General features: G+C 50.4%; 1 protein-coding gene across 3 annotated transcripts in view; it reads right to left on the bottom strand.

Moving 5' to 3' along the window:
* SDK1 (sidekick cell adhesion molecule 1) overlaps positions 1–22655 on the bottom strand; it is an 857865-nt gene that overhangs the window by 10408 nt on the left and 824802 nt on the right. For all 3 annotated transcript variants that reach the window (XM_070567254.1, XM_070567255.1, XM_070567256.1), the window contains exons 41-44: positions 12959–13123; positions 9636–9773; positions 6951–7071; positions 6092–6221 (exon numbers count right to left, since the gene is read on the bottom strand). In XM_070567254.1, the coding sequence (XP_070423355.1) occupies positions 6092–6221; positions 6951–7071; positions 9636–9773; positions 12959–13123 (554 nt within the window). The remainder of the gene's footprint in view (positions 1–6091; positions 6222–6950; positions 7072–9635; positions 9774–12958; positions 13124–22655) is intronic.

The following is a 22655-nucleotide window of genomic DNA, read 5'->3' as shown; positions in this document are numbered from 1 at the left end:
TATGGAGTAATTTATACCCCAGGGCATTGTCAAAAATAATAGAGCTAGCAAGTGGTGGAGGTTAGCAGCTGGGTGTGCTACCGATAGTGGTAGACCATCCAGAATCTTAATGGGGAGAAGGGAAAAAGAGATACGGAAAGCCTGGCTAGAACAGCAGTTACCCCGTCATCAGGAAGACTGCATGCGTGCCTGAGGCTGCACCTCTGAGTATGGACACCAGAGGGTACACACCGCATCAGAGGGTACACACCACATCAGAGGGCACACACCGCATCAGAGGGCACACGCCGTATCAGGGGGCACACTCTGCATCGGGGGCACACACTGCATCAGGGGGCACACACTGCATCAAGGGGCACACGCTGCATCAGAGGGCACACACTGCATCAAGGGGCACACGCTGCATCAGGGGGCACACACTGCATCAAGGGGCACACGCTGCATCAGGGGGCACACACGGCATCAGGGGGCACACACTGCATCAGAGGGCACACACTGCATCAGGGGGCACACATCGCATCAGGGGGCACACACTCCATCAGGGGGCACACACTGCATCAGAGGGCACACACTGCACCAGGGGGCACACGTCGCATCAGGGGGCACACACTGCATCAGGGGGCACACACGGCATCAAGGGGCACACACTGCATCAGAGGGCACACACTGCATTAGGGGGCACACACGGCATCAGGGGGCACACACTGCATCAGAGGGCACACACTGCGGAGGAAAGGGCTTCTGGACTAGTCCAGGCAGTTAACATTAACATTTGTTAATAAGCAGATAACTAGGTGAATAAGCAAACAACAACAATTCTCAGTAGGAGGGTGTGGGTGGATATCAGTATTCAGAGTTGTTAGAATATATCATCTAAAATGATTTGTTTTCAAAAAACAGAAAAGTGTGACCCACACACAGAGAAAAAAATGGGTCGCCTCTAAGGAGGCCCAAATGTTAGCAGACAAAGACTTCAAAGCAGCTATTATAATACGTTCAAAGGACTAAAGGAAACCATGTTTAAAGAATCAAAGGAAAGTAGGATGACGATATCACACCAAGTAGAGAATATCAATAAAAATATAGGAATGGTTTAAAAAGAGCCAAATGAGACGTTCTGGAGTTGCAAAACACAATAACCAAAATGAAAAAATTCCCTAGAGGGGCTCAACAGTAGATTTGAGCTGGCAGAGGAAAGAATCGGTGTACCTGAAGATAGATTGGCAGAGATTATGTAGTCTGAAAAACAAAGAGAAAACAGAGCGAAAAAAAAACCAGAGCACCTGATAAATGTGAAGCGGCACTGAGTACACCCACACATGTGTAATGAGAATCCCAGGATGAGAAGAGAAAGAAAGCAGAAAAAATACTGGAGGTTATAATGACTTAGAACTTCCCATATTTGATAAACAATCTATACACCAAACTAGCTCAATAAACTACAAGTAAGATAAATGGAAGAAAGTTCACACCCGGACACATCGTAGTCAAAAATTTAAAAGACAAGGACAAAAAGAAAGTCTGCAACCAGCAGGAGAAAAATGACTCGTCATGTACAAGGGAACTCAAATGATATTAACAGTGGATTTCTAATCAGAAAAGACGGAGGACGGAATGGAGTAACACGTTCCAAGTGCTCAAATAAAAGTGACACCCAAGAGTCTTATATTTAGCAGAACTACTTTCACAAATGAAGGTGGAATTAAGACGTTCTGAGATAAACAAAAACAGGAAAACGCATTACTAGCAGACCTGCCTTGCAAGAAATACTAAAGGAAGATTGTCAGGTTAAAAGCAAGTGACACCAGGTAGTAATTCAAACTGACGTGAAAAAACAAAAAGTACTATCAACGGTAATTACATAGGTAACTATAAGAGATGGGACAATTGCATATTTCTCCTCCTTTCTCCTCTTATCTGATTTAAAGAGCAATTGCATAAAACGTTATGTGCATAATTGTATTGTTGGGCCTGTAACATATAGAAATGTAACATTTTAACAATAACATCATAAAGGAAGGAGTAGAAGAAAATAACACCCAATGGTAACTTGAATCCATAGGATGAAATGAAGAGGACTAGAAATAGTAAAGAGGACTAGAGATAGTAAATACGAAGGTTAAAGAGAGAAACTTTATCTACATACTTGCACTCTTTTCTTCTTTCAACTTCTTTAAAAGACATTCAGTTCTGTAAAGTAACACTAGAAAACTCCATTCTTGAGTTTGTAACATATGTCGACATAATATGTATAACAATAGCACAAATAGGGGAGGAAGGAATAGAGCCATACAGTAATAACGTTTCTATATGTCACTGAAATTTAGCATAAATCTGAAGTAAATACTGATACGAGGCAACAGCTAACAAAAATAACTGAAAAAATACAGCAAAAGAAAAAACAGGGGGATTAAGACGGTACACTAGAAAATACCCACTTAGCAAAAAAGAAGACAGTAATGGAAAAAATAGAGGAATAAAGATATGAGACATACAGAAGGCAAAGATCAAAATGGCAGATGTAAATTCTACCTTAGCAGTAATTACATTAAATGTAAACAGACTCAACAACCTACTGAAAAGGTAGAGATCAGCAGAACGAATAAAATAATACGATCCAACTATATGCTGTCTACAAGAGACACACTTTAGATTCCAAGATTCAAATGGCTTCAAAGGAAGAGAAATGATATACCATGTAAACGGTAACCAAAAGAGAACTGGAGTGACTACACTAACATCAGACAAAACAGACTTTAAGACAAAAACTGTTCCTAGAGACAGAGATATGTTATATCGATAAAAGGGTCTATCCACCAAGAAGATATAACAATTATAAACATACATGCACCTAAAAACACATCCTCAAAATACATGACATTAAAAATGACAGAATTGGAGAGAGAAATAGGTTAATGAAGAATAATATTTCGAGACTTCAATACATTAACAGATGGCAGAAGATAAAAACACAGAAGATTTAAACAACACTGTAAATCAGCTAGACCTAAGAGACACGCACAGAACTCCCCACACAACAACGGCGGAATAACATTCTTTTCACGCGGATACAGAACATTCTCCCAGCATAGACCATATGCTAGGCCATAAAACGAGACTCAATAAATTTAAAAGGATTGAAAATATACAAAGTATGTTCTCTGACCACAGTGGAATAAAAGTAAAAATCAATCACAGAAGAAAATTGGGGAAATTCACAAATATGAGGAAATCAAAAACAGACTCCTAAATAACCAATATCCCAAATGGGTGAATTATGTGGTAACATGAATTATACCTCAATCCAGCTGTTTAAAAAATCTGGCTCAAAGTAAACTTTCCCATCTGAGCTGGCACGTCCACGATGATGACATTCCCCAGGTCCCTCTGTTTGGATCCTATGAATATTAGTGCCTGCAAATCCCCCAAATTCATAAGGTTCAAAGTTGGGGCCTAGCAAGATTATAAAAGCGAAGAACTGTGGAAGAGAGATGGGCCTCACTTCACCTACCCGGGGACCCAGAAGCAGACAGAGGACCCAGGTCCCAGGAGGGGTGTCTGTGGGAATTACAAAAGGAGCCCCGATCTCCTGGCATGGGGGCCCCTCGCTCGCTCAGCCACATGTCCCTCTGCTACGACAACTCAGTTCTGCACTGCACGTGTGCCTCTGAAGTCCACCCCATTAGTGGGTGTGTCTGGGGAGACATTCAAAACCCCCTTTAACCTCGGCTCTCTCATCTATTATATGAGATCATAACAACCTCCCTGCAGGATTTAGTGTGGATTCCCCGTCCCTCTGATCTCCTACCTCTGCCCTCCTCTCTTCCTCTCTCCCTGCCCGTCCCCTCCCTCCCTCCCTCCTCCACTTGCGTATATGAATGTGTTTTAATTAAGGTACACATGTATGTGTGCCCATATGCATGTATGTAAACGCCTAGCTCAGAGCCTGCATGCATTTCACAATCCTCCACAAAAATCAGCTGAATTGGAATCTCAAACGCCCCGAGTGTGTGAGAGCAGAAACAGACCCAACGCTTCTCATTAACAGATTTTGAGATTGCTTTCATGAACAAATAGTTCAGAATTCATGAATCCAGTTCTGGCTGCTCCAGGAATGGCCACCGACTCCCTGGCACTGGCCTGGGGGAGGCGGTGGAGGGGGCGTGGTTCAGCTGAGCTCTGGGGGTGACCTCAGACTCAGCCTTGTCCTCTGAACGATGGGGAGAATCACCTGCCTCGTGGCGCTGGTGTGAGCATTGAAGGAGTGTGCTGGCCCACAGTCGGTGCTCAATTAGTGCTCAACACACTGAACCGTTGCTAGCTCGGCCTGCAGAGCTGACGCACCATCGCTGTGAATATCACCCATGACGCCTGTATACGCTAAAGGCCACGGGTCCAGGGACGAGAGGACAGATGCTGGCAGTTGCCGTGCAACCATGTCTCTAATTGCTACCCAGAAAAGGCCCCGCTGGAAGGCAGTCCTCCTTCCCACGTGCTGGTTGCTTTTGCGGAAGCAGCTCGAACAAGGCTGCTGTTCCTTTGTCACAAAAGAGCAGGTCGGTTTTTGCAGCATTTCGCTTGGCAGCCCCTCGACTGCAGACAAATGTCGCTTTCCCAACATTTGCAGGGCTGCTGCCACTTCCATCCTGCCCAAGGGCACGGGCCAGATGGGGGCCCAGCATCCTTTGTAAACAGACAGCGCCAAGCAGAGCGGAGCCCTGTGTCACACTGACCCCACCTGCTGTCCCATCTCCCTTGGCGTTTGTATACAAACCACAGTTTAAGAGAAGCCATTTTATAGAGCCTTGGGGCTCAATAAGGCCTGAATTCAGGTCAAAATGGAGGTGAGACTCATTTTAGATTAAATATTGATTTAGAGTATGAATGCCAAGAGGTGGGCAGCCCTACGTGTCCAGCAAATGGCTTGGTGATTTTCGTCCCTCTCGAGACTTGGCGTGTCTCAAAAAAGAAAGTTTAGGACCCGGGGAGGGAGCCATCTGTCTGGTTGCTGCTTCAACCGGTTTTGCTCCTAAGTGTGATCCGAGGCAACGCGCTGGTGGGGAAAAGGGAGGGAAGCTGAGCCCCCCTTTGGAGCCCCACCATGGCTCTCTCTCTGGATAATGTCCCCTCCCACCCCCGGCCTGCTCCCTCACTGAGCCTCGCACACATGACACACTCAGCTCCATAACTGAGCCCCCAGACACAAAGGAGGCCTAGGACATGCAGGCCCAGGGTCCCAGGGGTCACAGCTGGAGGCCGACACTCCCTCGGGGCGAGATCTCCCCTGTCCAGCTGTTCAGTGAGGACAGGGCTGCGTCTCAGGTGGGAGTTCACCAGCCCCTGTTAACTGCCCCGGAGCCGCTGGGGCTAAACTCCCCTCTTCAGCAGCAGGAAGCAAGGATGGGTAGGGCCTGGGGAGGGAAGGGAATGCTCGGGGTGTGGGGAGGAGGGGGTGCCCGTTTCTATCAGTCTTGCAGACTCAGGCCCTCCGACTCTCCAACTTCTGGCTAGAGGCCACCAACTTCTACAGTTACCTCCAGAAAACATTACTTTCATTTCTGAAAGCAAAACGGGAAGAGAACGGTTTCCAGATCAGAAGTGCACTTTGGGCAAGTTATTGAGCTCAGAGCCGGCCCGGGACCCGAGAGCTCCAGGACTAAAAGAGATGGAGCATGGGAAGGCGCCCAGCGGCGGATGTGTGACTGGCTGGGTGTGCGGTCAGCAGGGCCCCTCGTCCTGCAGTGAGCCTGCCTGGAGGATGCTGGCCTCCTCTCTCTCCCCCTGGCTCTCTGAGACTGAAGAAGCAGATTTGCTGAGAGGTGCAACCGCTCCCCCGGGAGGCAGGCCCGGAGCATCTGTTCTGCTCTGCTCGAGGCTATGGGTGAGGGGCTGACGGGCCCCCGGGGGCTGTGGGTCTGAACTCGGGCTCTGCTCATCCTTTGCTCTTCCGTGAAAGGGAGTCATTTGTCACTGGCTCTGCCGGCCTCGTGGGGCTCTTGTAAGACTCAGATGAGACAAGACACGTATGTGGCACCCCGAGAAAGCAGAGGGCCCCCTACGGAAGTGGGGAACAGCGGTCGCAGGCACTCACCTCAGATTCCGAGGCGTCTACCGACTTCTCCTTGAGGTTCATGCTCTCGGTCAGCACGGCGCCGTTGTACTTGTTGCAAATGTCCTCGTCTGAGTAGTGCAGCCCACCAGGGCTTGGGCGCGGTGGGGACCTGGGATGAGGACGAGGCTGCAAGTTACCCCTGTCCAGCTCTGGGCAAAAGCTATCCGTCCCCAAGGCCTCCTGACTCGCCCTCTGGCCTCTATCCTATATTAATGAGAGGAAATCCACCGCCTCTGACACCATTTTGGCAACTGATGCAAAAAATTACAAGTCTGGGGGCCGGTCAGGTGGCACAGCAGTTAAGTTTGCATGCTCCACTTTGGTGTCCTGGGGTTCATGGTTTGGATCCCTGGTGCAGACCTACGCACTGCTCATCAGGCCATGTTGTGGCACGTGTCCCATGTATAAAGTAGAGGAAGATGGGCATGAATGTTATGTCAGGGCCAGTCTTCCTCAGCAAAAAAAGAGGAGGATTGGCAGCAGATGTTAGCTCAGGGCTAATCTTGCTCAAAAAGAAAAAAAATTACAAGTCCGCTGCAGCATAATGTGACACCCACGTGAAGCAGGAATTCCCTGATCCGAGGCGCTCAGCTGGCTGACAGAGGGGACCTCCAGATCACTTCCCAACACACCTCAGATCTGCCCTCTTCTAACATCTCTAGAAATGAATTTAAAATACCTCTACCCCCCCGATCCTGCCCTCCTGGGTTCAACACTGCCCTGTGGGGACTCGGGGGCACCCGTGGGTGTGGGGCATGTCTTCAGCCAGCACTCGGCCCTGGCTGGCCCAGGTCCTCGGGCAGACGCCGCCCATGGGGTGCAGCTGCCGCCTCCCTACCTGGTCCCGTTCTTCTTCGAGAAGGTGTTCTTGACATTGAGGTGGCGGCTGTTGAGCTCCAGCGCAGCAAATCCCCCGTTATCCAGGGTCACCGACTCCTCCATGTTGGAAAGGCTCTTACCTAAAGCCAGACCAGGAAAGTGAGCGCAGACGGGTCAGTAAGTGCCCTCTGCAGCTACGCCCGCCAGAGCCCGTCAAGCACGGGTGTTCACAGAGTTCCCGTGAGCCGGGCCGGACCTGATTGAGCGTGCGAGGTGGTTAGAGTCATGCTGGGGAGAAACCCCACGAGTTAGTCACAATGCTGCAGCAAAATGACAATATTAGCATTTCGGTGTTTATTTTGCCTGACACCAAAATACCAACATTCTCATTGGTATTTTATGAAAAAGTACTCAAAATGCACAAACTTTTTAAAAACCAGAGAAATTAAATACTCAATAAATTTCAAAATGAAAGACTCACAATCCTCTAACAAAACAGCACATAGGAAGTAAATTTAGGGGCCGGCCCCATGGCCAAGTGGTTAAGTTTGCGCACTCTGATTCGGTGGCCTGGGGTTTGCCGGTTCGGATCCTGGGTGTGGACATGGCACTGCTCATCAGGCCGCGCTGAGGCGGCGTCCATATAGAAAAACTAGAAGAGCCTACAACTAGGATAGACAACTAAGTACTGGGGGGCTTTGGGGAGAAAAAAGAAAGACGAAGATTGGCAACTTAGCGGATCAAATGAATGACAGTAAAGTTATAAGAAGCCAAAGGACATAGGGTTTCTGACGGCCTCCCACGTCACTCGGCATGCAAGCCAAAGTCCTTCCAGTTGTCCTGTGCTGAGGCTGCTCTGCCCGTGACATGCCTTAACGCTCCGCTTATGTGCAAGACAGAAGCCAATAGGATGCAGAGCGTGGTGGATGAAAGATGAAGCTGCTGCAAAGGAGGGGTTTACGTCGACGGGAGGTGAGCAGGTGAAAACCACTATCAGAAGGGAAATGCAGCGAGGACGGGAGGACACGGGCATGCAAGCAGGGGTGGACGAGGCTGAGCCGGCAAAGGGCTCGGTTCTGCACGTCTCCTGGGCAGGAAGTCAGACACTCTGGGAGAAAGTATTCTTTTTTCTAGGCTTCAATTATGACGTTAAGTTAATACTCCAGGGCGAGGCCAAGTATCAGAAGCTGCAGGTCAGATCCACCTTTTCAGGTCTGTTTTCCAGATGGAGAAGAGAGTGAAAAGCGGGGAGATTTTTCTACGCGGCCGACATAGGATTCTGTAATAGCATTAACTCAGTAAAATGACACGCCGTTCATACATTGTATATCCCGTAGGAATAAAATCTGATTTATGAACACTTGTTAGAGTGAATTTATACAGAAAAAAAGATCAATCCTTTCTTGGAGGGATGAATCGCTTCGCGTTCCCAAAGCAACTGGTGAGGCGCTCGGGTGCCTGGTTTTACAAACCCTTTCTGCACAGTGATGGGTGTGCTGGAGGCTGGGGTTGGGGGGTCCGCTCGGCACCCTCCTGGGCCCGAGGGCTACCGTGGCTGGCTCCTCTGAAGGGGAAGTTCATCAGGGCTCTGCCTTCCTAAGAAGGAAAGACAGACGAGCTGGAGGGAAGAGCTCCAGTGACGGAGCCGGGCACAGCCAGGTCCTGTGCTGCCACCTGCGCCATCCGAGAACTGTTCACGCTCTTGGACCCGCTACTGCCGCGGGGGAGGCTGTGTGGGCTAAAAACAGACCACGGTCCCGAGCTCAGCCATGGTCTGGTTATGCAAACAAGTGGGCTCACCGGTAATTATGACAATTAATGAAAGTTTCTAAAAATTGAGGATAACGAGATGCACAGAGTGTACCCGTCTTAAGCCCCTGGAACGATGTGTTTTCCTCGCATGTATAACCATCGGCAGAGAGGTCGAGGGCACTTCCAGCGTGCCAGAAGGTTCCCTCACGCACCTTCTCTGCTCATACTTCTCCACCAAGAGACAACCCCTACTCTGCCTTCTAGAAACATCCACTCCTGACCTTCCTGTAAATGGAGTCATACTGAATGTGCTCCACGTCCATTTGTCCATTGCGCTAAGGACGGAGATTCATTCAGCAACAAACACGTATTGAGCACCGACTGTAAGCCAGGCATGGAGCTTGTACAGGGCACACGTGGGGGACCAGCCCTCAGAGGGCTCAGAGCTGGAACGGGGGGTCAAGGGCAGGTGCAAATTCAACTGATGAGAAGGGCTGCACCACAGACACGTTTCTGTAATATCGCGTGGGCCACGCTGACATTTCTGAGATGCACATTGTTCAGTGTTCTCATGACACTGAATAGCATGATATTTCACCTGTTTGATGCTTCATACTTTCTAATCATATTCAAAAATACCATTGCATTTGCGCAGCAGTGAAAGTGGGGAAACTGAGGCTCAGAGAGGCCAAACGACCAAATGACATATTCAAGACACACGGCTAATATGAGGGCAGGGTCAGGGCGGGAACCCGGTCACTGAGGTCTGCTCTTGTTTTGCTAGACCTCGCTGCCTCCAGAAAGGAGACGTGTTGCATCCATTTTATCCCCTACGGGCAAATGAAACGGAAGCGTGGGTGTTGGCATGGCTGGTCTGGGGGAGAAAACCATGCATAAACCCTTAGCTCAGGAGCAGCCAGTGCACTTTGGGGAAATGGAGGCCGATCCTCACCTGTGGTACAGTTCTTGTACTTCTTGTTCTGTCCGTGCAGGACCAGGGCGAACACCACCAGCAGGATGATGATCAGGCTAGACAGCGCCATCACCAGGAGGAACCACCACTCCTCGTAGAACGGGGTTTCCACCTGAGCTGCAGGGCAGACACGAACGCAGTGACGTTTGAGAGAAACTCCACATTCAGTCCCCTGCCTGTGAACCGGGTGGGGGTGGGGACGGAGGACATGAGGGACAGCCCGGAGTCACAGGGAAGAGGGAACCACAGGCTGGTGTGCGTTATGGTGGGCTGGTTGACCAGGCTCGGGCTTCGGGAATTAAGCAGCAGCACTTTCCCACCTCCTGTGGGAATCAGGCTCAGGGGCCCTCTGTCCCCATGCTGTCCCCACCCCAGAGACCTCCCTACTCCAGAGCTTGCCCTGACCTTGTCATCATGCTTCCTACAGTCTCCCAACTTCATCTACTTACAAATGTTGTCCGGGTTGGAGGGAGGAAGGAACGAAAGTGCCCGGACTTCCTTTTCCTCCCTCCCAGACAGCCTCTGAGGACCCTCACCCTCTCTGTCACCACTGCCACTGCCCGGGGCCCTCGCCACCTCTTGCCCATCACTGCAACCACTTCCCAACGGTTTCCCCTGTTCCTGTCTTGCTCAAATCCATTCTTCACCTTGCCAGCAGCGACGTCTTTCTCAGATGGAAACAAGTCCACTCCTAGAAGCCTTCAGTGGCCTCCCATTAGCTACAGGGTACAGCCTGAGGCCTGGACTGCACCCCCCAACCTGACTCCTGCTCGTGCAAGCACTGGGTCATCCCGTCTACACCTGCACAGAGACCTCTCGCGGCACGCACTCACTGCGTGTGTTTGTCTGTGCCCCTGTCGGCCTCCTCCACCAGATCAGGGTCCCCTGAAAGCTGGGGCTGCGTTGTATTTATTTCATGCCTCCAGCAAAACTGAGCGGAACAACTGGCCCCATCTTTAGATGTGTTTTTCGAGAAATGAATAGAAAAGGTTTCATTTAAAAGTTGCTTTGAAGAAGGATACTCTTCTTCTCCATGTCTTATTCTGTCGACTAAGGACAGAAAAGTGGGAATCGTTCCTCGGCAGGGGCCAGATGCCCTTGGCGTCCCATCCTGCTTTCCGCGTGGTCCTGCAGGGGAGCTGGTTCCGAGGCATTGGACGCCCGGGACGAACAGGAAGGAAGCCTCTTACAGGTGAGACCCAAGGTCTGCCTCCCAGCTGGCAACACCCACAGGGAGGGCATCCCCCTTATATTAAATACTTCATTGGACAGACGGAAAATGTGTGACACTGGGAACAAGGTGGGGGGGGTGCTTTGCATGATGTAACCCCACAGGGTTTCTTAGGGGATGACAGCACTGGTTTTCAGGCTGTCCATTCAGTATCCATCCCACAAGGCCAAGCCGAGCCCCAGGGAGTGGCCCAGAGTGGGCCTGGGAAAGAAGGGCCTGGCTGTCCTGCAGGATTCTCCCCCCAGGGCAGGACCCCCGATTCTGCACGTCCGCTCCTGGGGCCGGGCTGGCACCGGAGGCCCGCGGGCTTCTCTGAAGGATGAGATACGCTGAGCACACGGGGACGCGGCGGATGTCGGAGACACGTTCCAGCCACAAGGCCCCGCGAACCAGCAGGCGGGAGCGTGTTCTTGTGCAGCACCAGCCTCTGCCACCGGCCACATGTGCGGAATTAGAGCTCTGTGCGCTTGGAATTGCTTTTTATCGATTTCTCACGGACAAACCAAGGGAGGCAAATCTTGAATTGCTGAACTGGGGTGAGCGGGGCCGGGCTTCCTTATTCTGTTCTCTCTACTTTGGGGTATGATTAAAATTTGCATAATAAAAATGAAGGACATGAGAACATTTTGATTTTTCTAAATATTAGTCATTAAAAAAGTGAGTGACGCCCCTCTCCCTGAGTGAGCCTGGAACTCACATGTGTCCTAAACCAGGGGTTCGGGGCCGGAGCTCCCCGCAACCTCGTGGCAGAGAGGTCTGAAGGCTGTTTCAACATGAGCAAGAGCCGTCAGGAGCTTCAACAGTTCTGAACGCAGGGAGGAAGCCTCTCCTGGTTTCTGGCCCAGACTCTGCCTGCGCCCTCCCAGACTTCTCTCCGCCCTGCTCTCTGCTGCCAGCTCCCATTCCACACACACCTTCACATTGTTGTTTGCAGCCCACCCCTCACCCAAACCCCTCTGAGCCCTGGCTCCCAACCTCGGCTGCACAGGAGGATCCCTGCGAAGTGAAACAGAAATAACGCCCAGACTCCCACCCCCGGCCGGGTACCCACCGTCTTGGGTGGGCCCCAGCGTGGGCGTTTTCTGAGTGATCCCAAAGTGCAGCCAGGGTTGAGACCGCTTCTCACAGGCATCCGGAGTCCCCAGGAGAGAGACGGGGCCACGTGACTGGCCCACCTCCCCTCCCCCACCTGCTTGTCCCCCTGGGCTCGTCTTGTGCAGGACTTTCTCTGCTTTGTCCAGGGTCTCCCTTCCCCTGTGGCCACGTCCCTGCCCACCCTTCGAGACCCAGATCCACGATCCTTTCTCCGAGAAGCCCATCCGGATTCCCACGTGGTCACTTTCCCCCCATCTGTTACACCTCTGGACACATCGTCGCGGGTGAGGACAGACAGTCCGTTGTCACTACCATGTGTGCTCTGGGAGAAGGAACCTGGCCTCCTCCATCTCTGCCACTCGACCCGGAGCCATCTTCCACCTCCAATCTCACCTACAGGGTGGTGACAGGCACAAGACTCCCCCAGGGCCCCTTAGCTGTCTCTCAGGGAGGCCCCCATCGGACACAACTTTGTGTGGAGTGCTAACACACTCCCCGTGGCTGCTGGGGGCAATTTTTGTATGTCACAAATGGCACATGGCTCCACGGCAAGGACGCACCAGCTAACAAGGGGGTCTCGGGGCTCCGCCTGGCTTGGGAATGCCTTCCCTCCAGGGGGCACACTGCCCAGCTCAAGCTGACTGCTCTGACTCCCGTGGTGTCTCTGATTAAGGAGAAAGGGAGACACAAATTCAGAATCGCTTGAGCCCAGTGTGGTACGGAAAGTCCCCTCAAACATGGAGCCTGGTAGGGGGCCCTGCTGGTGCCGCTGTTGCTACTGCAGCTCCAGGCCTGGAGGATGTCGGGCGGGGGCCACACCGTTCTCCCTGTGCCCTGTCCCTGGGCAGGCCCCCGACTGCAGGAGCGTCTGCAAGAAGCAGTGCTGTCCTCTTTCTTCCCGTAATGGTTCCATGTCAGCCTCCCTTCCCTCAGATGAAGGAGCTTCGCCCCAAGATTTCCGGGAAGGGATCCCTACCTGACACGGCTGTGGAGGGTCTGCTGGGCTCCCCATAGCCCACCTGGTTCACGGCCACCACCCGGAACTCGTAGGTCACTCCTTGCCTGAGCCTATCCAGGCTGACGGTGTAGGACGTGGCACTCCGGGGGATGTCCTTCGCGAACATGTCCCACAGGCCTTCATCTGCAAGAGGAGCGAGGGGCGGGAGCAATTAGGGCTGCTCTTCTCCCCCGCCCAGCCGGACGCACCCCTGCCCATGGTCAGCTGGCAGCGCCCTGCGCAGAGGGGCTGTGATGGTCAGAATGGCAGAGCCTGGCATGAGCTGCTGCTAAGGCCCCAAGCTGGGCAGTGGCATTTTCCTGAACTTTCTCCTGGCTCCTATCACACCCCCAGGGATTCCAGGCCCTCGCCTCTGGTTTCAGACTGGATCTCATCTTTGTTTAGGGTTTCTGGCTCCCTCTGGCTGGCTGCTGTTCCTGCCCGCTGTGTGCATCCTGTCACCGGCCCTACAATCCTACCTCCCCAACAAGGGGTCCTGCCCGGGCCACCCACGGATCACCGGCTGGTCCCTGCACACGCCAGTCACCATCCTGAGGCCTTTGTCCCCCCTCCACTCTAACTGGAAATGACAAGCCAGCTCGTGAGTCAGAGAGAAAACTTTAAAAAACAGCGTCATTTGCCAACCAGCTGCCAGCTCGGCTGCTATGCTTTGCGTCCCCCACACAGCCCTGGGCGCCAGCCACAGTGCTCCCAGCGCAACTTTAATGACCCAACATGCATGCTCTCAGCTGTCAGAAAGGTGCTGCACGGCAGCTGGCCTGGAGGAGCCAGGAGTCATGGGGACTACGATCTGGGACAACCCTGGTGCCCCACCCGGGGACCCTGCCTTAACCTCCCCAACTAAACTCGCCAAGTGCCGCCCTCGAGTTTGAGCATCCTTCGGAGGGGCTGCAGCATCAAACCTGCCCTCAGACGGTGGGTTTTTTAATCTGTATCCAGGGACAAGAAATACAAGTGTAGATTAAAAAATGTACTGAACTTTGAACAGGCTCTTGTTAACCTCTGTTCACAGAGCACTATCCGATATCACCAAAAGGTAGAGGCAACCCAAGCGTCCACGGACAGATGAGTGGACAAACAGGACGTGGTCCAGCCATACAATGGAATATTGCTCAGCCTTAAAAAGGAAGGAAATTGTGACACATGCTCCAACGTAGATGAACCTTGAGGACATTGTGCTCAGTAAAATGAGCCGCGCACACACAAAAATTACTGTACGATTCCACATATATGAGGTCCCTGGGACACTCAAGCTCATAGACAGAGAAAGTAGAATGGGGGTTTCCGGGGACTTGGCGGGGGGGCGGGAATGGGAGTCAGTGTTTAATGCAGACAGAGTTTCAGTCTGGGAAGATGAACAAATTCTGGAGATGATGGTAGGAATGGTTGCACAGTCTGAACGTGCTTAAGGCCACTGAACCGGACACTTAAAAATGGGTAAATGGTAAATTTTACATTATGTATATCTCACCACAATAAAATTTATATATATAAACAAAATTTATATATTAAGCCCTGACATATAGGAAAACATTATTAAAATTGAAATTGAGCCAGAAAATTGGGATGTAGAGAGAATGGAAGAAGCAAATGGATGTGGTTCTGAGGCCTCTATCAACAGGGCAAAGGAAATGTGATCAGGGATATCTGTCAGCAAAAAACTCAGAGACAACAGCACATCATGGCTAAAAGGAAAGAGTCTGGAGCTAGACAGCCTTGTGCGAAGCCTGGCTCCACTGTGCATTAGCTGTGTGTCCTTAGGCAGAGTACTTAACCTCTCTTTGCCTCATCTGTAGAATGGTGACCACAAAGGCATCCACACCACAGGTTTGTTTCAAGGATTAAACAAGTCAATATTTATCAAGTGCTGAGAGCAATGCCTTACACATAGTAAGCACCATACTCCGTGAGTGTTTGTAAAATAAAATGTAAATCCAATTTCTAAGGAGGTGGTTTGGTGAAAAGTGGGCTCAGAGTCCAAAATGTTCATTGGAAGCAGCGATCCTTCATGAATTAGAAGCTCTTTTATAGGCACAGGTCAGTGATCCTTTAACAGGAGCAGGAGATGTGGGCAGGCAGAGCACAGGGAACATGGACACACGCACTGGTGGCTTATGGGGAGCTAAGGGTTACCTGGAAACCAACCTACTCACACACCTCGGAACCCCAGCCACGCTCAAGTGGATTAGCCCGACAGTAAACAGAAAGAAAATTGCTAGTGTATCCGTCCATATTTGCATAGGATTTAGAGTTTGCACCGATTAAGTCCTTATAGTCACAGCTAACGAAGGAATGGATGGGAACGAGATTTTAAAGGTACAAATCTCTGTACAAGCAGAAAAGGAGTACAAGGTTTATTTATTTCTAAATATGCATGTTTAGACTAATTTCTCATCAACACACCCATTACCACTAATAATGTCAGAATGGCAAGCGGCAGCTTAAGCTTTTATTTTTCCTCCTTAAAATATTGAGGTTTGCACGTGGAATGATTGTTATGTATGATTTACGTTCTGGTTTTGCATGAGAACGATCAGGGAAACACAGGCACAGAGAGCACATTTTCTCTGCACGCGCTGCTCCCTCTGCCTTGGGAGCCTGGGCCCCCTCCCCCTGCCCCTCCTTGTTCATCCAGGCATTCGTTCCCCAAACACTGAAGCGCTCAGGCTTTGGTCAGGCCCTCTTCCACCTATCAGGGAATCAGACGAGATTTCTGTTCTCCATGAGCTATTTAGAGTCTATGGACATGGCATGGAGGAAAATCAGTAAGGTCCTTTCACCCTATCAGACTCGTCTTTTGAGGCCAACTTTGACCACACTCCTACACTCCAGGAAGAGATGACTGCTTCCGCCAATGGGCTTCCAGAGCACTCCTTCATATTTATCTGTCTGTCTGCACCGTTGGGCCCTTGAAGTTTTCAAGAGTTCAATAAATATCTGATGACATGATCTTTCTCCCCATCCATCCATCTATTCTTCCATCCATCCATCCATCCAAACTGCTATCCTTCCATCCACCCATTCTTCCATCCATCCATATAACCAAACTTCTACCCTTCTATCCATCCATCCTTCCATCCATCTATCCTTTCACCCACCCACTCACACTTCCTTCCTTCCATCCACCCATCCATTCATCCATCCATCCATCCATCTATCCTTCCACCCACTCACCCACACTTCCTTTCAGCCATCCATCCATCCACCCATCCATGCATCTTTGTATCCCCAAAGCCTTTTGCAGGGCCTAGCACAAGCAGGCTTTCAGGAAATAATAACCAGCACAATTTTATTTAGCACTTACTATGAGCAAGTCACTGTTCTAAGGGCTTTAAGTGTTGAGTGAGTTGTGCGGTGTTTTACTCTGAAAAGACAGACAGTTTTACGCTATAAAAGAGACTAAAGAAAAAGAAATACAGACTCTTTTAAACTGCATGTTGCTTAAAACCACTAAAATTTAGGGACTGCGCTTGTCAAAGGTATCCTCAGACCGTTCTGAGCAGGTCAGAGCACTTCTGGAGTGTGGATTCTCTGAAGGTGTTTTGCATTAATGGTTCTGTAATGCTTTTCCTGCTGCCGAAGGAAAAAAAGTTATTTCCCCTTCCTCTACCGTCACCCAAAGGCTACATTTTATTTTAAGCACTCTGTCATAGCTCCAGGAATTGTGTGCACTTTTCATAAACGCATTTTAAAATATTGATACAGAATCTCAACACAGAACGATTTATTTAGCAATCCATTTCCATTGAAAAATGTTGGCAGGGGGAGTCATAACCGACAGAATCTCCGTCTGAATTAACGGAAGAGAATGTTCACCTTTTTATTCTGCTTAATTCTTTCTTTCCCAAATTAGCATTTTAGACTCCACTTATAATTCACCGGGCGGTTTCTCCATGCTGATATCTACACCGAGATCGTGAGTGGGTAAGGAAAACCTGGCGGCTGTCGAAGCTTCCAGCCCGCTTCTCCTCTCTGGCTTGTTTTTCTCATTTGTATTATGCTGTTAAATATCTCAATAAATCAATGATGGAGAAAAGTATCTCTACAAATTAGAGGGAAAAATAACATTACAGAACTATTAGCCATAATGAGATTTGTGCAAGTGATTCTCCACGCAGCAGGATAATCCCCAGGGCCTGGATTTCTGACTCAGTCGACACCAAGAGGACTGCAGGCCCTCGTATTTTTTAAAAGGCAGTTCTGGGGGTCCATTCAGCCAGCTCTCAAACCCCAGGCGGGCTCACCCTGGCGGGATGCTCCGGAGACCCCAGCATGGCTTTCCCTCCCCAGTGAGGTCCTCCTATGTCACCATCCTGGGAAAACCCATGATGCACTGGAAGAGAACAGTTGTGATGTCTTCCAAAGCCACATCCCTGGACGGCTGATGCCTGGCACTGGTCCTCCGCTGGGGCCAGGGCTTGGAACTTCCTGGGGGGTAACATCCACCTTCAGGCTGCTGTGGGAAGGGGTCCATGGCGGTGGAGTAAGTGCCAGGCACATGTGTCTCCTGGGCCCGTCCCCCTTCCTGGAGACGTGAGGGAACACCTTCCCGGACTCTCCGTATTACTGAAACGTTGTTGGCAAAACGCCACCTCAAGGCAAGAAGGCGAGGAAACCTCTGAGAAATGCATTTGCAAAACATTCCTAAATAAATCACGCTCAGATCACACACCTCAACCCTGTCCGCCTCAGGAGGCGCGGCGAGTGAGGCTCCACGTGCACTAGGTGGTTTTTCTTTAAAGAATATAAACGCTTTGTCTTTGCCGCCTTCATTGCACTATTTGTCGACTGAAAAAAGGGAAGTGGCCAAGAGGGACGATCTCTCAAGAGGGAAATCTTCTCCAGTCTCAAAGGTCCTGGTACCCCAGCCCTTCCTCGTTTCCAGCGAGCAGAATGAGTCAGCTTTGATCTCTCAGCGCCAACGTCTCCCCCGCCCTGACGGTAGGAAGCACTTTGGTTTCCAGACGATGTCCTAATAAACCTGGAAACGTGAACTCCTCCTTTCCAAATTGAGATGGAGCCCGGCTCAGGCACATCCGAGGGTTCATCGCTCCATTTATCCCTCGGACGCCCAGAGCCGAGCGGAGTGCCGCAGGTACTCGGGCAGACGCCACCCAATACAGAGGTTTGATTTCATGGACAATTAAACAGGGTCTCCATGCTGAATGAAACTGTCATTCACAGCCCGAGATTTCTGGTTCCACTAATTCACAACCAACAACGTGACGATCAGCCTGCAGCTCCGAGCAAATGGAAGCCTGTCAGTTGTTTATTTCTTAAACACTGCCATTTCTCTTAGTATAAATGGTCTGTCTGGGTGAGAAATTTCACTGAAACAGGTGGGGCTTAACCATGAGGCTAACTATATCTGATAAAAAAAAAATTACCTTTTATCTGATCCTTGTTTAAGGCAGGAGACAAAATGAGAGAATGTCTAAATGCAAAGGACGGCCTGTGATGGAGACGGAACCCAGAAAGACAGGGCATGCACAGGCTGACAGGCTGTCAACAAATGCGGTTGTGAGACAGACGAGGAGTGAAGAAAAGGCCAGCGGCCTGGGTCAGAGCCGCAGTTACAGCTCTTTTGCTGAATTTGCTGACTTGGGAACTTCCACGGATTTTATATCTTCAGAAAAATACTGATTTTATTTTTCGTTCAATTGAAAAGTCCCGAAAAGGCCAAAGACTGAAAATGAACCAAACGAATGGGGAGGGAACCAGGAGGCTCCCAGGAGGCTAAAAGTGGACAGGGAGGGTCCCAATGAGGGATGAGGGGCCTGGGCTCCAATGAACCAGCTCGCATCTCTGGGCTGGATACATTATTTGTGAAAAAGGCAAGACAACGTCTGCCCGCTGTGGGTACATCCTGAATATGTATTTCATGGCTGCTTTGGAGAGGAAAATATATTTATAGTTCCTTTAGAGCCATTCCAGTCTATTGTGTAAATATGTAAATTAGGTTTCGTGATCTACACAGTAAAATGCCTCGGGATAATTTGTGTAAATAAATCATCTGCATATGCCCACTGCATAGCTTCCACTGCCTTCCAGGGAGTTTTGCAACACCGATTCGGAGGAAATGCACGCACAACCAGAGAGATGGATCTTGGCAAGGCCGTCCTGCGTAGTCTGATGCGACGTCCTTGGGCCACACTCACTGACCCCCGCCCCCCCCTTCTCCAGGAATGAGGGAGTCTGCATTCCAGCTCAACGCTAATTTCACTAATTTCACTAACCGTTGTTCAGTTCACATCTCTACGTTAGGGCAGCCATGGGGCTATTCAGCCGAATTTGCAGGGTCCTACAGAAGAGCGAGAGTCTGCACTGCCATCTCCCTGGGCTGCCACCAGGCCACCCTCTCGGCACCAGCCACCAAGCTGAGAAGCTTCTTGCTCCCCAGGGGCAAGATGGAGATTTGGCTGCGTGGGAAGACGTCAGGCTGAGCAGACAGCCTGGGGCCGCAGAGGCCACTCAACACAAAGTGGCTTAGTGTTCCCAGACACTCCGTGGTGAGGGGTCCCTATTGTGGCTGGGTGGCCCCCTATGTAAAAGAGCCCCTTGCAATGAAAAACAGGGCCCATATACCCAAACCAAGCTCCCTTCAGAAAACCACTCCCCTGCCTGGAGAAAGTCTTGCCAGAGAGCTTCAGCGGAGAAAATGAGATGATGCAGCATCGAATGTTCTGTGTAATGAGGCCTGTAACAGACGACGGCTGAGACCCAAAGCCCCGAGGTACGGGCAAGGTGCTTAAATATTGACGACCCATAAAAGCGTTCCATTTGACTCCGAGCGGCTGCTGGCCGGGTCACAGAGGGAGGAGGCGACTTTCTCAACTTCCAACGGCAAGGCGGCGAGTCCAGCAGCCTGCTGTGGTTCAGTCAGCAATCCGAAAGGGAAATTGTTGGCAACCTGCTTTCGAAGGTTGAGTAGCAAAACGGAAGTGCAAGCAGAATCTTTAGCACTCGTTGGAAAAGACAGCATCTTCCAGGTCAGTTTCTTGTGGTGTCTTCGTCCCCTGTAGGTCAGTTTCCACATTCTGGTCCAATCCCACTGAGCTCAGGCCTCCAGCTGACCTCACAAGGCTTGTTTGGGCAAGGCCCTTGAGGCGTGGGACTCAGTGTGGGGCCCGAGGCCACAGCCCAATTCGTTCTCATTCACAACACTTTCCAGCCTCCTTGAAGCTGCGCATCTAACCACAGGCATCCTGTTTCCTTCACGGATGAGCATGTGATAACCTGAGGAGAAATTAAGTGGCTCCCCAGGCGAGCCTGGGAATCAATACCTTGTCCTGTCGTGGCAAGTGCCGAAACGCACTCACTGGTGTTGCCATTCTCCGCCCACGCTCCTGTGTCTGGCTGGTGGGACGCTGCATTCCCCGCAGGCTGCTCTGACACGAAAATGCTTGTTTCCAAGCCGTGTTGGGCCACTTGACTGAACCGGGTGAGGAGACCATCTGCGGGATTTTTTTAAATTTTAGGCTAAACTTTTTATTTTGTGATAATTGTAGATTTCCATGCAGTTGTGGGAAATACTACAGAGATCTATGCGTCCTTTATCCAGTGTCCCCCGACGGCATCATCTTGTAAAACTACAGTACAACCTCACAGTGTGACACTGACACAGCCCAGACACAGAGCATTTCCATCACCCCAGGACCCCTCTGGTGGCCCCTCAGAGCCACTCATCTATTGGGACTTTTAAGTCTCTAGTGACGGAGACAAGCCTTCAGGTGGAAGGAGATGGCCTGGAAGGAGTTTCCTGTGCATGTCAGTCTCTAGAGCAAGGCTTCTTGATCTTTTCTTGGAGCCATGGACCCCTTCAGTCTCTGCTGACTCTGAAGGATGCCTTCTCAGAATGGTTTTAGATGGAGAAAATAGAATTGGAAATGGAAAAGTTATATTGGAGATGCCTGTAATTACCTAGAGGTGACAGAAGCTCCCAGTCCCGCCTGCCTCCTGGTCACGCGGAAGGTGTGGGTCAGGTGGGGTCGTCTTTGCAACACTTGCTCAGCCACATGGTTCTTCGGAAGATGTGGTGGAAAGAGTAGGATTCAGGCGATGACCTTATCCCACGGCAACTTTGGATACCAAGGTCTGGCAGGAATCTACACGGGACTGTAATGTCTACGCAATGACGAGTGTAAACGATCTCGTGAAATATCTGCCAGAGCCGGAACGTGATATGAAAGCAGCTGTGATTTCTGCTGCTGGCAATTTCACAAGGACTGCAGTTACTTATGAGGTTTCTTACCTCCTGCTATGGGTTGAATTGCATTCCCTCAAAATCCATGTGTGCAAGGCCTAATCCTCAATATCTCAGAATGTGGCCTCATTTGGAAACAGGGTCACTGCAGATGTAATTAGTTAAGACGGGGTCACTGGGATGGGCCCTGGTCCAGTATGACTGGTGTCCTCATAAAAAGGGGAAATTTGGACACAGACACAGACACAGAGAGAAGGCCATATGCAGAGGAAGGTAGAAATCCAGATGCTCCTTCTACAAGCCAAGGAACGCCAAGGATGGGCAGCAGCACTGAAGAAGCGAGGCGAGAGGCCTACGCCAGACTCTCCCTCGCATCCCCAGGAGGAACCAGCCCTGCCGACCCTCGATCTTAGACTTCCAGCCTCCAGAACTGTGGGACAATAAATTTCTGTCATTTAAGCTGCCTAGCATGTGGCACGGGTCACAGCAGCCCTAGCAAACTGATACACCTACGTTTATCAGTGAAGGAAATGCTCGATTTCAGTTAGAGGTTAGTGAAAATAAAAGCGTATTTTTTGCCACCTACGTTCGTGGATCTCCTGAATTCTATCAAGAGCCCCTTGGTGGGGCCTGAAGAGCTGGCAAAGGAACATTTGTAACAAGTGCTCTCCCTCGATTGGGAGAACGCTGTTTGAGCTGTTTCCTTCAGGCCGGTGCAGCTCCACAGCCTTTGGTTTGGGCCCAGACCTCGTCATGGCCTTCGCTGCACAGTGCTTGCCCAGGCCGGCCACTGATCTGGGCCCTCCGATTCCAGAACAGGCCAAATGCCTTGCTCAACAGGAACCATCAGAATCCCTCAGGCTGGCAAGCTGAATGTGTGAGTTCTTGAGCCAAAGAACTTTTCATGCCCCCTTATATAGAAATTGTTTTGGTCTTATGTACTAGGTTTCTCCTTAGAAGTTTCTAGAAGGCACTTTTAACTAGTAATCTTTCAAAAGCAATTTGGCGGGGGAGGAGGGGATGTCTCTGACACAGTGATGTATGTAACTTTGGGGACCTTTCCTCTTGGTCTAATAGCTTCTTTAATTATTAGACTAAAATGACTCCTAGCACAGCCTTCATCCAGCGGGCAGGGTGTGGCCATGCACCTTCTGGACGCGCCCCTGGTACTTGGTGCATTTTCATGCTCAGACGTTCGTGATTAACTGTGCAGCCGTCTGAAGGCCACAGTGAACGTGCTCAGTGCTCTCTGTATTTGGGGAACCCCCCCCAGCTCCACACAGTAATGTCCACTCAACCCATCAGAAACTCATTTTCCAATCATGTCCATCTTCAGTTATCAAAGTTAAACCGGAGGGACGGGGGAAACCCCTTAGGGCGGATAGAGTCGGGAATGGATCCTAGAACTCATTTTCAGAAGCCTAAAAGATGAAGCAGATGCTATGTCGGTTT

Source organism: Equus przewalskii, chromosome 12 (genome assembly GCF_037783145.1).
Source record: "Equus przewalskii isolate Varuska chromosome 12, EquPr2, whole genome shotgun sequence".
NCBI lineage: Eukaryota > Metazoa > Chordata > Mammalia > Perissodactyla > Equidae > Equus > Equus przewalskii.
Note: the sequence above shows the minus strand (reverse complement) of the source record. Positions and strands in the feature narration are given on the sequence as shown.